The 14252-nt window shown below is 49.6% G+C and overlaps 1 protein-coding gene across 1 annotated transcript in view; it reads left to right on the top strand.

Annotated features, from left to right (window-relative positions):
- Positions 1–289: 289 nt before the first annotated feature.
- The window catches only part of LOC307066951 (uncharacterized protein), a gene marked incomplete at both ends in the record, with an annotated part of 44609 nt that continues 30646 nt past the window's right edge, over positions 290–14252 (top strand). The window contains 2 exon segments of the mRNA XM_079724162.1: positions 290–344; positions 2538–2627. Of these exon segments, the coding sequence (XP_079580288.1) occupies positions 290–344; positions 2538–2627 (145 nt within the window).

The raw sequence follows: 14252 nt of genomic DNA, 5'->3' as shown, positions 1-14252 counted from the left end.
GTCAGAGACTGTTTTAACCACCTGACTTCTGTTTGGGGCCGGGGATGGGGGAGTGCTTTGCGTGACGCTGAGCGACTCAGCTCTGTTCATTCCTGCGAGTTTGTCCACAGATTCCCTGGACATCTTCGGAGCCAGCGCTACCCGGGCGCCAAGGACAAGCACTGAGCAAGCCCGCCCGCTCCTGCCCAGCGGCCCAGCCAGAACCCGGGTCCGGAGGTCAGTCCCGAGGCCGCAGCTCTGAGGGTGTGCGCCATGGGGCGGGGCGCAGCGCGGGGCGGGGGGCGGCCGGATGGCGCTGCGGGGTCCCTGGGGGGAGGGCGGGGCCGCCTGGTCAGCATGCGCTGGTGCGTTCGGGGCAATAGGGCTCAGGAGCGGCTGTCTAGGAGCCCCTGAGACCCGATGGTGCGCGCGGTGGGGCCCCTTGAGGAACCCGCGTCTCCCCTGAGGGCGGTCGGGATCCTCAGGTCCTCGTGAGCTGCGGGGCGACTCCAGGTCCGAGGATTTCTCTGGCCACTGGGAGGAGGGAAGACTGCAGGGGACAGAGGAGGCTGGGGTGTCAGTAGTAGGGGTGGCGGGGACTCCGTCCAGGACAGGTGGAGGAGGAGCCCGGGTCCTGGTCCTGAGGTTTTAGGGGGTAGGACGGGCAGACGGGGGACTCTGTAGTTGCATGGACGAGGCGGGAGGTATGGGGGTTGGTCTGCACACCTGACAGGCCAGTTAGATGTCAGGGGTTCGGTTATCTCACTGGCCGAATAAAAACATAGGAACATGACTTTGGGGGGAGTCCATAGAGCAGTTTTAGGGGTGAGGAGGAGCGGGGAGTCCCTGCCAAAAGGTTTGGGGGTTCACTAAGAACGAATAAGAAGGTTTGCAGATGAGAAGGCGCTTGGAAAACAGCTTTTGAGCCTCCAGCGCCTCTGTGCGCCTGCGTGCTGCGGGTGGGGGCCGGGAGCCTGATTGGGGAGCGCATCTTTGAGGGGCAGCCTGGGAGGGATGGGCCCTGGGTGTCAGCCAGAGGGAAATTGTGTGGGAGGGTGATGTGTAATTTCAGCTGGTGCATCTGCAGTTTTGTGTGTCCCGAGTGTGTGTGTGTGCAGGATTGCCTGTGAATGGGGCGTTCAGTAGTGACAAGCAGGTCTGCCTGCTTGAGTAGTGGGGGTCTCAGACTTCCCTGGAGTGTGTCTGCAGATGTCAGTGTGTTGTTATGCCCTGGTTTCCTCAGTGTTCATCTGAAAATGTGCGTTTCTGTGTGTGTGTACCTGGCCGCTGGTCCCACTATATGATGCACCTTATATTTGCACGATTATGTATGACAGTCTGTGATGGCTCTTAAGCATCTTAAAAAGGCTTCAAAGAAGAGGTTTGACTCTAAGTTACCAGATAGTGTGTTGTGAGTGTGTGTGTGTATTTAATCATATTTAATCCTCATGTTTAATCATTTATTTTCCTCATTTTCATGGACGGGAAAGCTGACAGCACAAGAGGTTAAAAAACCCCTGAATCGGGGCTTGCCAGGTAAAATACAGGATGCTTACTTCAATTTGAATTTAAGACAAATAATGAATTACCTTTTAGTATAAGTACGTTCCAAATATTTCATGGGACTTGCCTATACTTAAACATAATTTAGAAAACTAAATAAAAAATGACTTTTTATGTAGACATGCCCCAGGCAGTGTTCGGTTATGCTATACTAACAAATGACTTGTGTATCTAAAATTCAAATCTCAGTTTGCTGTGTATTTGTTGTAATGTCTTTTTGTTAAATCTGGCAAACTAAATCCTTGAGACCTCTTGACAAGTGACTAGCAGCCTGGAACCCCCCCCAGCCCACCCCTTCCAGACACACCGGTCCAAGCCCTGCCCAGGGTAAAGCTGGAGTGGAGGCGGGGTCCCAGGACCCCACAGCTGAGCCTGCTGCTAGGCACCCTTGCTGCAGTGCTGGCCGCTCCCCAGGGGCTGTGGTGAGGTGTCTGTGGACCGGTTCCCTCATCTTCACAGCAGTCCTGAGAGGCAATCACTTAAGCATCCTGTACCAGAAGGGGTCCCAAGGTCAGGGAAGCGAGGTCCTGGTCTGAACTATTTGGTCAAGCTGCAATGTAGCCTTAGGACAGGCCTGAAATACAGCACTGGGAATGCTGACCATGAGCGCACTTATTTAGTGCCTGCCATATGCCAGACACCACAGGCCCTTTTGATATCCAGTTAACTGTTATTCACCTTCAGGGTCCCAGCTTTTTGTTTCAAAATATTTCTTCTTTTTCTTAAAGGGGCATAAACACCAGACCCATGATCCCTGCCCTTACCCTTGCCAGGTGCCATGCCAAATGCTCTCCCCAGATCATGCACTGGGCCTTGGAAGAACACTAGAGGGAGGCATTGCCAACACTTCCCCTTGGATGTTGGGGACCTGGAGACTTAGGGAGGGGATGGAGCTGCCTGAGTCCATCCAACACCTGAGAGCAGTGCTGGGGTTCACACCCGGGCCATCTGGGTCCCCAGCCCAGACACTAACTGCTCTGGTCTCCTGTCCATAGGGAGCACCTGTGGTGTCACGATGCTACCTCTCAGCACCATCGAGGGCCAGGAAACGGAGGCGGTGCAGACCAAGCCGCCGGAGAAAGGAGGTGAGACACACGTGGGGTGGAAAACTGTGCGCAGGTGGCAGTGGGCAGGGTCTCCAGGGCAAGGCTGATGGGGAAGTGTTGACCCTGAAGACTGATCCCAACCCCAAATATCTCCCACTGGCTCCTCCTGGGAAGGGAGTGCCCTGAGGGGCACCCAGGATGGAACATCCCTGACATCCCCTCATGTCAGTGGGTCTTGTCTCTCCCCTGCTCAGAGCCTGCAGGGGTGTCTCTTGGGTCTCCTGGGAACTGGAATCAATCTGGGCTCCTTTCTGTCATCTGGTCACCTGCCTGGATTGGCCTTGCATCCAGTTGCCAGATCTAGGGGCTACGAGGTCATTTGTTTGGGATATGATGGAGGCCTGACCCAAGGATTTAGCTGAGGGGATGGGCAGGAGTTGGGTAGGTTGTGGACCCTGCTGGTGGCTTGTCCTCATGAGTGAGGGATGCTGGGTCTGTTGTAATGTTTTCTTTCTGAAACATCTTACTTTGCAATAATTTTATATTCACAAGAAGTTGCCATAATAGTACATAGAAGTTCCATGGACACTTCATCCCATTTCCCCCAGTATTTTTATTTTATATGATGATACTACAACATCAAAACTAGCCCATGGATATTGGCACAATCCATGTGTGTTTTTACTTGAATTTCATCACATCTATAGCTGTGTGTAACCATCATACAAAACAAGATACAGGCCACTTTTTTAGCTACCTACTCCCTTACCAGAGGTAGCTACTTTCCAGCTTCTTGTCCAATCTTCCAGAATGTTCTATGCTCACTCATACAGACAAGCATGTGTATATATCTGTTACTATGTATTTATGTCTGATGTACTGTGTGTACTGTATATGTCACTGCCAGTTCCTATTTTGTCTTGTTTCATTTAATTCTGATCTGGCACTTGGTATCTTCCAGTCACAGTCCCAATGCTTTCCAAGCATCCAATCACTCACGCTTCACAACTCTGTGAGGTAAGGACAGTGATTGCCCCATTTTGCAGATGGGAAATCTGAGGGCTGACAAGGATGAATGATTAGCTCATGCTGGGATTTGAAGCGTTTGGCCTCGGGGTCTTTGACCTTAAGCATTGTGTCCCCTGTCCACCTTGGGGACTTTTCCTCACAAGATGACAAGTTTGTGTTCCAGCTGCCTGGCATTCCATGGTCTGTCTGTCCTGTCCTGTAGTTTATTTAACCTGGTTCCTGCAGGTGGCCATTCGGGCTATTCCCAGTCTTTGAGGAAGACAATAAATGCAAGTAGAAATAAGATTATAGTTGGGTCATATTGCACACAGGGGAGTATACCCAGGACAATATGTTTGAAAGGGGGAATGGCTGCATCAAAGGAGGATGTGCATTTGTAATTTGGTGAGTTTGACTGAATGGTCCTCCGTAGAGAGGCGGATTTCCATTCCCAGCAGGAGAGTAGGAGTTTCTAAGAAAATATCTGGATTTGTTGGTAGCTTTGAAATATCAGGAGACTTCACTCTAAATCAAGACATCTGTCTTCTGTGGGGAAACTAGACAATTTCCTGCAGAGGTGTCCCCACAGGCAGCTGCTTATCAGCTGTTCCTTCCTCCTGGACACGGGCTCCCCAGGGTGCCACCCTCTCCAGAGCCCCCTGTTGTCTTACCCCAGCCCGTTCACTCACTGACATTCCCTCTCTGTTCCCTGTGGGCCTTCAGGATGCAATTTAATGCATGTCTGCAGGCAATGCTGTGCAACCTCCAGCAAGTGTCCTAACCTCTCTGTGCCTTGGTTTCCTCATCTCTAAAGTGGGATGATAGTAGCCATCTCAGAGTTATTATGAACAATCAATTAAGCTATGATGTGTAAAATACTTAAAAGAGTGCCTGACACATAGCAAGTACTTAACACATGTTAGTTCTTGTCAGTGATTTTATGATGAAGATATTATTATTGAGTTTCTCAAGCCTCAGAGGGCAAGATGGCCTCATGAGTCTTTCCTCCTCTCTCAGCCCTGCTTTCTGAGAACCCTGGTGAGCCGCGGAAGAAGTCCACTGGAATGAAGGGAAGACTGTCATTCAGAGTCCTGCCGATCTGTCCCATGGTGAGCCTGCCTGTGTCCTCCCTTCAGCCAGAAGCCCCTGGATTCTGAGAGCTCAGGCACATCTGCCAGCCTCTCTGCCCAGCAGAGACCCTTGGGTGGCTGGGTGTCCCTGTGCCCCCAAGGATGTGGCCCCATCCTCTAGAGGATGGTTTTCCTTGAAGATGCTGCCCTCTTTCCTGCCTCCTTCTCTTTCCTAATTCCTGCCTCTGCTCCAATGTCACCTCTTCCATGAAGCCTCCCTTGGACACTTCCTCCTCATCTGGATCTAACCCCCTGCCTTGCTGAATTTTTTTCAGAGTAATTATTGCTACCTGAGAGAACACCTTCTATCTGTGTGTTCATCATCTGTCTTCCCTACTAGAGTAGTTCTGTGGGGGCGGGGGCAGGAACCTGCTCTGTTATTCAATGACATATCCCTGTGCATAGAACAGATGTAACCAGCGGTAGGCACTGTACACAGGTGGGCTGATTAAATGGAGGAATGAACTAGGGAACGGTCCCTGCTAAGGTAGGCAGCTGTGGCTTTGTCCACCTGGACACCATTCCTCCTTCTTCTGCTAACACCCTTGATTTTTCTTGGGGGACCACCTGTCTCTATGCACCTTGGATGCATCTGATCCCATCCTCATACCAGCTCCAGGTATGCCCCTGACCAATCAGAGCCGGCAATGCCAAGGTTCCCCATGATAGGTTCCCGGCTGGGCGCGTTGACTCAACCTTGGCCAATAAGGCATGTGCTCTGTCTCTGGGACTCTTAACAGGCAGCAGTGGAGCTTGGAGCGGCCCTGATGGGGAACCAGCGGGGCCACAGGGAGAGGTCAGGGGAGGCACAGGGTCAGGATGCTCGCAAGAACGCCTTTCTTATTAGAGTCTGCAGCAGTGCCAGGGAGGACTCTTTAAAAAATCTTATTAGAAAATAATATGACAATCAAAGATTTTAAAAAAAACAGTACAAAGATGATCCAAATTCACCAATTGTTATCATTTTTTCTATTTTCATGTTTTCTCATATTATATATATTCATATATATTTCTATAGGAATATATATATATATATATATATATATATATATATATATATATAAAACTACTCTTCCCTGTGTATCACCTTAGAAATAGAATATTCTCTTATCCTACTGTTGGCATGTTTTCACCTCTGGGCTTTTAACCCTGATACACACTTTCGTCACATCTGCTGTCCGTGTTCCAGGTTTGTTAATTTACTACGTACTGTCTGCTTGGTGTTCTTTTTCCTCCTACACAAGGTCCTGTGTAGGGACAGGTATAGTGCTTAGTAAAGTATCTTTAGTCTCTTTAAGCTGGAAAATCCCCTCAGTCTTTCTTTGCCTCTTATGACACTGATGAGTCTGAAGATCAGAGTCACACCTCGTACAATGTTGATTGCTTTTTTGGTTCTGTTTTGTTTCATTTCTATGCTTGTTTGCTTTTTACGCTGTCCCTCTAATGGCACTCAGGATAAGCTACGATCTCTGGAACACCACCTAAGTGATGCCCTGTCCTTATCAGGACATCACGTCTAGATGCACACGAGGTCTGTCTGCCATCGTTGGTGATACGAATTTTGATCCACTCAGCTGAGATGCTTGTCCCTTTTCCCCACTGAATACTTTCTGATTTTTGTTTTCCCCATGCAACTAACTAATGAGATATCAATAGGGAGACACTGTAGATGAACCAAATAATCTAGAAACAGAGAGCATTCTGATTGGTTCATTTAGGGTCCTGTGCTCACCAATGAACCAAGCATCAGCTTAGGAGATGAGAACCCTAAATCTCTCAACCTGGGCCACATGCTCATGGGCAGTAGAAGTTCCCTACCTTTCCCCAACCACAAGAACAGAAGTATGGGATGAGGCAGCTATTCTCAACCAAAGGCAGTTTATCCCCCAGGGGACACCTTCAGTGTCTGGAAAATTTTTCTTTGTCACAGCTAAAGGGATGGTGCTGCTGGCACCTGGTGGTAGAGGCCAGAGATGATGCTCAACATCCTGCAATGTACAGGATGCCGCCCTTCCCCCAAAGAATGATCTGACCCCAAAATGTCATTAGTGTGAAACTAATGTTCTGTTCTTTCTTCTCTGTTCGCTTTCCTTCCAGCCAAGTGTTTGCTTCACCTATTACTTGGAACCGGATGACTCTGACTCTGATTCCCAATTTCCTCCTGAACCTTCCAAACCTGACCCAAATTGCACCTTTGTTCCTCTGCCTGTGTTAGAGTTTCGTGAGATCAAGGTGTGTGAATGTCCCCTGTGCTGTCTCAGCTTTGTCACTGCTTCCTAATACCTGAGCTCCCTCTGCTTCCTGCTCTTGACTCAGCACCCTGGAATCATGCATGCTGGGCTACTGTGATGTAAAATCCCCAAATACAGCTGCTTAAATAAACCAAACTTGATGTCTCTCTCATAGCTGTGGTCTGTGTGTAAAACTCCCAGGGCTGGGGTGTTGCATTCCCGTAGAGTTGGGCAGCCAAGTTCCTTTGACCTTGGTGCCACGTGGCTGGAGAGGGCTCACCCCCCACATCCCATCCACATTCTGGCTCAGGGGAAGGGGAGGAGGATGAGGGAAGGGGAAGACACACTTTAGTCCTTCAAAGGGCAACTCCTACAAGATGCCCAGATCACTTTTCCTCAAACCTCATTGGCCAGAGCATAGTCACATGACCACATCTAGCTGCAAGAGATGCTGGGAAGTGCAGTCCTTAGCTGGGCAATCCTGTGTCACCTAATAGCTTCTATTATTACAGCAAAGGAGAATGGATACTGTGTCCACCACTGACCAGGTCTGTTATGTTAATTTAGCCCTGGCACCAGGCTGTGATGAATATATGAGTGAATAAATGTACTCTTCAATAGTGTATCTCTCTACCATTGACTAGGATCTCCTCCATTTTTACACAAATATTTAGAATGATGAACATTTCTTGAGCACTGATCATGTGGTAAGCACTGAGCTAATGTCTTTACACATTTTGATCCACTTAATTCTCACAACCATATGGCTGGTTCTGTTATTATCCATCTTCCCAAGACAAGAGAACAGAGGCACAGAGAGTTCATGTCACTTGCTTCAGGTCACACAGATCATAAGTAGCCAGCCAAGATTCACACCCAGGCAGGCTGGCTCCAGAGTCTGTGCCCTTAACCATCATGGTAATAACCTCACACATGTGGACACTGGGACTTTCCCAGATGGTCACACAACTCTGAGTGGAAGAGCATCTTCCAACATTCATACCTTCCAAGATTCATAGCATCCGTTCACTTACCTCTTCCGATATTGCATAAATACTTGGAATATGCATGTAGCACTTATGTTTAGACACAATAATGTCACTTAACTACAACAACAACAAAATCCACAGAAATTGTCGATTGAAGTAAAAATGCACAATGTGAGAGCTGTGAGTTTCAGTATTTGGGGACTTACTGAGGACTATAGCCCAGGAGAGAGCCTCTCAGAGAGCTCTGAGGAACTGCTCCAAACGGTAGGTAGGAGGTCAGTTTCTGTGTGATTTTGGAGAAGGGGTCCATGCAGTCAAGCACACACCTCATTACAAGGCTACTGTTGGTTGGAACAAACGGACATATCAGTTAGTGTATTTAGTGCTTTTCTAAGTACGGGAGAATCAAAGAGTCTTGGGTCATATTATTTTCTCCTGAACATATCTAATGTCTGAGGTGTAACCAAACCCAGGGTTGGCCACTTGCCGCTCATAAGCTAATAATTCAAGAGGCAAGTGTCAATAGAAAGGAAAGGTGCTTTAATCAGGAAAGCCGACAATCTGGGGAGATGGTGGACTCGTGTCCAGGGACCAACTCCAAAGATCCTGCTCAGCCTTGACAGTTTTTAAAGGGAAAAATGGAGGAATATCAGTGAATCATGGAGGCAGGAGGTTGGCTTCTGCATCATTCTCCATTGCATGTCGAACTGGCTGAGTCTCTCTTCAGATGTTATCTTGCCCACATGATCTGCCTGCAGGATTGCTTAGGGGCGCTATTGGGGGTAGAGAGCTAGTCATAGTTCTTTTTATCTAGGAAAAGAATCGACAGGTTAGACAAGGCATGATGTGTATTCAGGAGAGAATAAGTCAGGAGTTGGTTTCAATTGCTTAGTGATCTCATTCCTCTGATTAGGTTCTTTTAAGGTTAGAGGGGAACAGAAATGGACAAACAGGACAGGGCCAAAAAGACTGCATTCAGAGGGAAATTTCTGCCACTTTCCCCAGAGCATAGAGTGCCTCACCCAGATCTTCACCCTGAATTCCTTTCAGGGTGAACTGTAGGTGGTACAGAATGGTGGGCAGCATCATTTAGCTGGCAAACTTCAGGAGCAACAGCCACAAGGGGTCGTGGAGGTGGCTCTGCTGAGGTGTCTGGGCTCCTGCAGATGCCTGGTGGACGCTGGTCCTCAGCTCACCTAGGCTGGCTTCTCTTGGGGGCACTGGGGAGACTTGGCGCTGCTCCAAGCATCTTTCATCCTCCAGCAGGCTTGCCTGGGCATGTTCATCTTCATGGCAGTGGTAGAGGCACAAGAGAGAAACAAATAACAGTTTCACAAGTACTTTTCAAGCTTCTACTTGAATCACATTTTGCCAGCATCCCTTTGGCCAAAGCAATTCCATGGCCAAGTGCAAATTCAGAAGAGGAGGGCACTACACACTTAAGGGGCAACAGGTTGCACATGGGGGAGGGTAAAAAAACTGCGGCCATGTTTGCAACCTACCACAATGCAGGATTGTGATCATATCCCCAACCTGCATCGGCTCCCACCTGTCAGAACACAAGAGGATTCACCAGCCAGGCACCTGGGAGGGAAGCCAGGAATATGAGAGAGCCTCCACCTGCCAGGTGGCCCTTCTCAAGAGTCAGAAAAGTCTCTGGGAGGATATGTTATCAGTGTGAGGGATGAGGAAAGACTTCCTGTGTAAGTCAAGTGTTCAGAGTCATCAGAGTATGCTCCCCAGATAGAAACCCTACAGGTGTCCTGAGTATGGGAAAGCTTTCACCGAAGACCCGACTCTTAATAATCACGGGAAATTCCACACTGCAGGGAAGCCGTGTGCGTGCACCAAAGGTGGGGTCCTTCGGGCAGGTCTCCTCCCTGATGCACCACCAGAAAATTCATGTTGGAAAAGACTGTAAACTCTCCCGGTGTGAAAAGACCTTTAGCTGGAATGCACGCAAAACCCCCCAGTGCAGGTAAAATGAGGAAACCTATGTGGGTGGAGATTTCCTTCATTTCTCCTCAGAAGTTTTCTGGTAGACCAGAAGTTCTCATTTGGGGTGATACTCCAGTGCCCCCTCCTGGAATTTCCCTGCAAATTTGGGAATATTTCTGGTTGTCCAAAATTGGTGTTGCTACTAGGCTGTAATCGATAGAGACCAAGGATCCTCTAAACATGGTGCAATGCACCAGGAAACCCCCTGCACAGAGAATGTTCCGGCCCCAGATGTCAATGTCAATAGTATCATTACAGAGAATTGCATTTGAGAAGGAATTCAGGTATAATTTTCTAGCTCTCCAACACAGTAATCACTAAGTAGCTGCATGAGACTACTTCAGTGTAAACGAATCAATCTCATATAACATTCAAAACAGAGTTTCTCGGCTGCTCCAGGAACGCTTTAGTGGCCAAACGTGGCCAGTGGCTACTGCACTGGGCAGTGCAGATACAGAAAATTTCCAAAGTCACAGAATGGTCTGTCCCAGGACTGCTTTAAATCTCGTAGGCTAACAGAATTATCACAAAAGTGTAGCCCCCAGAAAGTGAGGATGTGGGCTTGGTGCTGTGAGACACTGAAGAAGCACAGCCAGGTGGAGCATCTTATCAATGGCTCTTGGAGACTCCTGGCTCCATGCACGGTCCTCTGGGCAGTTTGAGTCTCAGGGTGGCCAGTGCCCTGCCCGCAGGACAACCCCTCTTCCTGGGGCAGATTAACCAGTCGGTTACTGATAATGTAGATAAATGCTAACATTTCCTGGGCACTTTCCACCTGTCAGGTATTGTGCTGAGCATAGAAGATCTTATGTAACCTTCACCAGAGTCCTAGGAAATAGGAACTAATATGATCCCCAATTTGTAGGAGAGAAACCCGAGACTTATGAGAGGTGTTTTTAAAGGTTGTTATTTCAAATTTTGCACATATATCACGAATCTATTCTTATTTTTATATTACACTCTTTCAATTCACAGGATTCAAATTTTCATAAAATATTTCCTTTATTAAAGTATATATATTCACATTTCTGTCCAAACAACACTTTTTACAGGAACTTCTTGGCTTTAACTACTCCAGGGTCTGGTACAGAAAATTCTCTAGGTCAGGGATGGGCAGACTCTGGTCATCCAGCCACAGCCTGTTGTGGAAATGAGGGCTCCTCGCCACAAGTACACCCATTCCTCACCTAACGTCTGGGCTGCGTTCATGCGAAGTGGAGTAGCTGCTACACAGACCCGATGGCCCAGAATTCTAAAGTATTTGCCATGACATCCTTGACAAGAGAGGTGACTGACCTTGCTTCGAATAGACGCCAGACTGAAATCAATACGGGTGGAGGTGTGAGAATGGTTAGAAAAAGGAGGGAAAATCGTGAACTATTGGGACTGTGATGCACAGTGTAAAAGATATTTTGTGTTTGAGTCCAGGGCACATGCTACATACATGTGTTCCTCCGTGTGTGGCGTGTGTTTGTTCCTGTTCGAAGAACAAGTTTAGAAATACTACGTATTCTTATTTCCTGCACAAGTAATTCTCAACCACTAAAACCCTGCCCAGGGCGACCTCCTAAATTGCTTTCCCTAACGAAGGAAGACGAAGAGGCCCCCGACCCTCCCCGCTATTAACGGAATCGCAGCGAACACTCTGACGCCTGTGCTGGTGTCAGAGACGGTTTTAACCACCTGACTTGTGTTTGCGGGCGGGGGCTGGGGGGTGTGCCTGTCGCTGAGCAGCTCAGCCCTGTTCATTCGCGCGAGTTTGTCCACCGCGTCCCCGGGCATCTCCGGAGCCAGCGCTGCGCGGGCGCCAAGGACAAGCACTGAGCAAGCCCGCCCGCTCCTGCCCAGCGGCCCAGCCAGAACCCGGGTCCGGAGGTCAGTCCCGCGGCTGCAGCTCCCAAGGGTGTGCGCCATGGGGCGGGATGGCGCCGCGGGGTCTCCGCGGGGAGGGCGGCGCTCCCAGGGAGGATGCGCGGGTGAATTCTGGGGAGTGGGGTGCAAGAGCTGCTGCCTAGGAGCCCCTGAGACCCGATGGTGCGCGCGGTGGGGCCCCTTGAGGAACCCGCGTCTCCCCTGAGGGCGGTCGGGATCCTCAGGTCTTCGTGAGCCGCGGGGCGACTCCAGGTCCCAAGATTTCTCTGACCACTGGGAGGAGGGAAGAGTGGAGGGCACAGGGGAGGCCGGGGTGTCAGTAGTAGGGGCGGCGGGGACTCCGTCCAGGACAGGTGGAGGAGGAGCCCGGGTCCGGGTCCTGGTCCTGAGGTTTTAGGGGGCAGGACGGGCAGACGGGGGACTCTGTAGTTGCATGGACGAGGCGGGAGGAATAGGTTTGCTCTGCACACCAGAGAGGCCGGTCGGGTATCAGGGGGTCTGGTAGCGAACTGGCCAAGTAGAAAATCGGAAAATGATCCTGCAGGGAGTCCAGAGGGTAGTTTGAGGGATGAGGAGCGGGGGCAGCCCCTCCGGTTGTGTTTGGGGCTTCGCTGAGACGCATAAGGGGTTTGCAGATGAGAAGGGCCTTTGGAAAACAGCTTTTGAGCCGCCAGCGCTTCTGTGCGCCTGCGTGCTGCGGGTGGGGGTAGGGAGCCTGTTTGGGGCGCGCATCTTTGAGGGGCAACCTCGGGGGGTTAGGCCCTGGGTGAAACTGGGGATGGGCCCTGGGTGTCAGCCAGAAGGAAATTGTGTTGGAGAGGGTGATGTGTAATTTCAGCTTCTGCGTCTGCAGTTGTGTGTGCCCCAAGTGTGTGTGTGTGTGTGTGTGTGTGCATGTCCAGGACTGCCTGTGAGGAGGGCATTCAGTACTGACAAGCAGGCCTGCCCACCTGAGTGGCGGGGGTCTCTGAGTCTCCCTGGAGTGTGTCTGCAGGTGTGCTTGCGTGGTCATGCCCTTGTTTCCCCAGTGCTCATCTGAAAATGTGTGTTTCCAACAATTGTGTGTGTGTCTATCTGGCCAGGTGTTCCCGCTCTTTGACGCACCTTGTATTTGCACCATTATGTGTGAGGGTCTGTGATGGGTCTCATGCTTCTTAAAAAGGCTTAGAGGAAGAGGTGTTGACTCTAAGTTACCAGATAATATGTTCTGAGTATGTGTGTGTATTTAATCATATTTAATCCTCATGTTGAATAATTTATAGTCTTCCTTTTCATGGAGGGGAAAACTGACAGCACGAGCGGTTAAATAACCCCTGAATCGGGGCTTGCCAGGTAAAATACAGGATGGTTTCTTAAATTTGAACTTTAGACAAATAATGAATTACCTTTGGGTATAAGCATGTCCCAAATATTTCATGGGACTTGGCTATACTTAAACATAATTTAGAGAACTAAATAAAAAATGATTTTTATGCAGCGTTTGAACATACTTATACTAAAAAATGTTTTGTGTATCTGAAATTCAAATCTCAGTTTGCTGTGTATTTCTTGTAATCTTGTTGTTGTTAACTCTGGCGAGATTGATCCTTGAGATCTCTCAGCTAGTGACTGGCAGGCTGGAACCCCCCAGTGCACCCTCCAGACACACTGGCCCAAGTCCTGCCGAGGGTAATGCTCGGGTGGAAGCGGGGTCCCAGGACCCCACAGCTGAGCCTGCTGCTAGGCACCATTGCAGCAGTGCTGGCTCTCCCAGCAGCTGTGCTGAGGTGTCTGTGGACCGCCCCCCTCGTCTTCACAGCAGTCCTGAGAGGCAGTCACTTGATCATCCTGTACCAGAAGAGGCCCCCAAGGACAGGGAAGAGAGGTCCTGGTCTGAACCATCTGGTCAAGCTGCAATGTAGCCTTAGGACCGGGCTGAGCTAGAGCACTAGGAATGCTGGCCATGAGTGTGCTTATTTAGTGCCTGCTGTATATGCCAGACACCACAGGCCCTTTTGATATCCAATTAACTGACATTCACTTTCAGGGGCCCAGCACTTCGTGTCATAATATTTCTTATTTTATTATTATTTTTTTATTATTATTTTTTTCCGGTACGTGGGCCTCTCACTGTTGTGGCGTCTCCCATTGTGGAGCACAGGCTCCAGACGCGCAGGCTCAGCGGCCATGGCTCACAGGCCCAGCCGCTCCACGGCACGTGGGATCCTCCCAGACCGGGGCACTAAACCGTGTCCCCTGCATCAGCAGGCGGACTCTCAACCACTGCGCCACCAGGGAAGCCCTATTTCTTGTTTTTCTTAAAGGATCAGAAACCCCAGACCCATGACCCCTGCCCTTGCCCTTGCCAGGCGCCATGGCAATCGCTCTCCCCAAATCACACACTGAGCCTTGGAAGAACACTAGAGGGAGGCATTGCCAACACTTCCCCTTGGATGT

This window comes from Hyperoodon ampullatus, assembly GCF_949752795.1.
Source record: "Hyperoodon ampullatus genome assembly, chromosome: 18".
Taxonomy (NCBI): domain Eukaryota; kingdom Metazoa; phylum Chordata; class Mammalia; order Artiodactyla; family Ziphiidae; genus Hyperoodon; species Hyperoodon ampullatus.
Note: the sequence above shows the minus strand (reverse complement) of the source record. Positions and strands in the feature narration are given on the sequence as shown.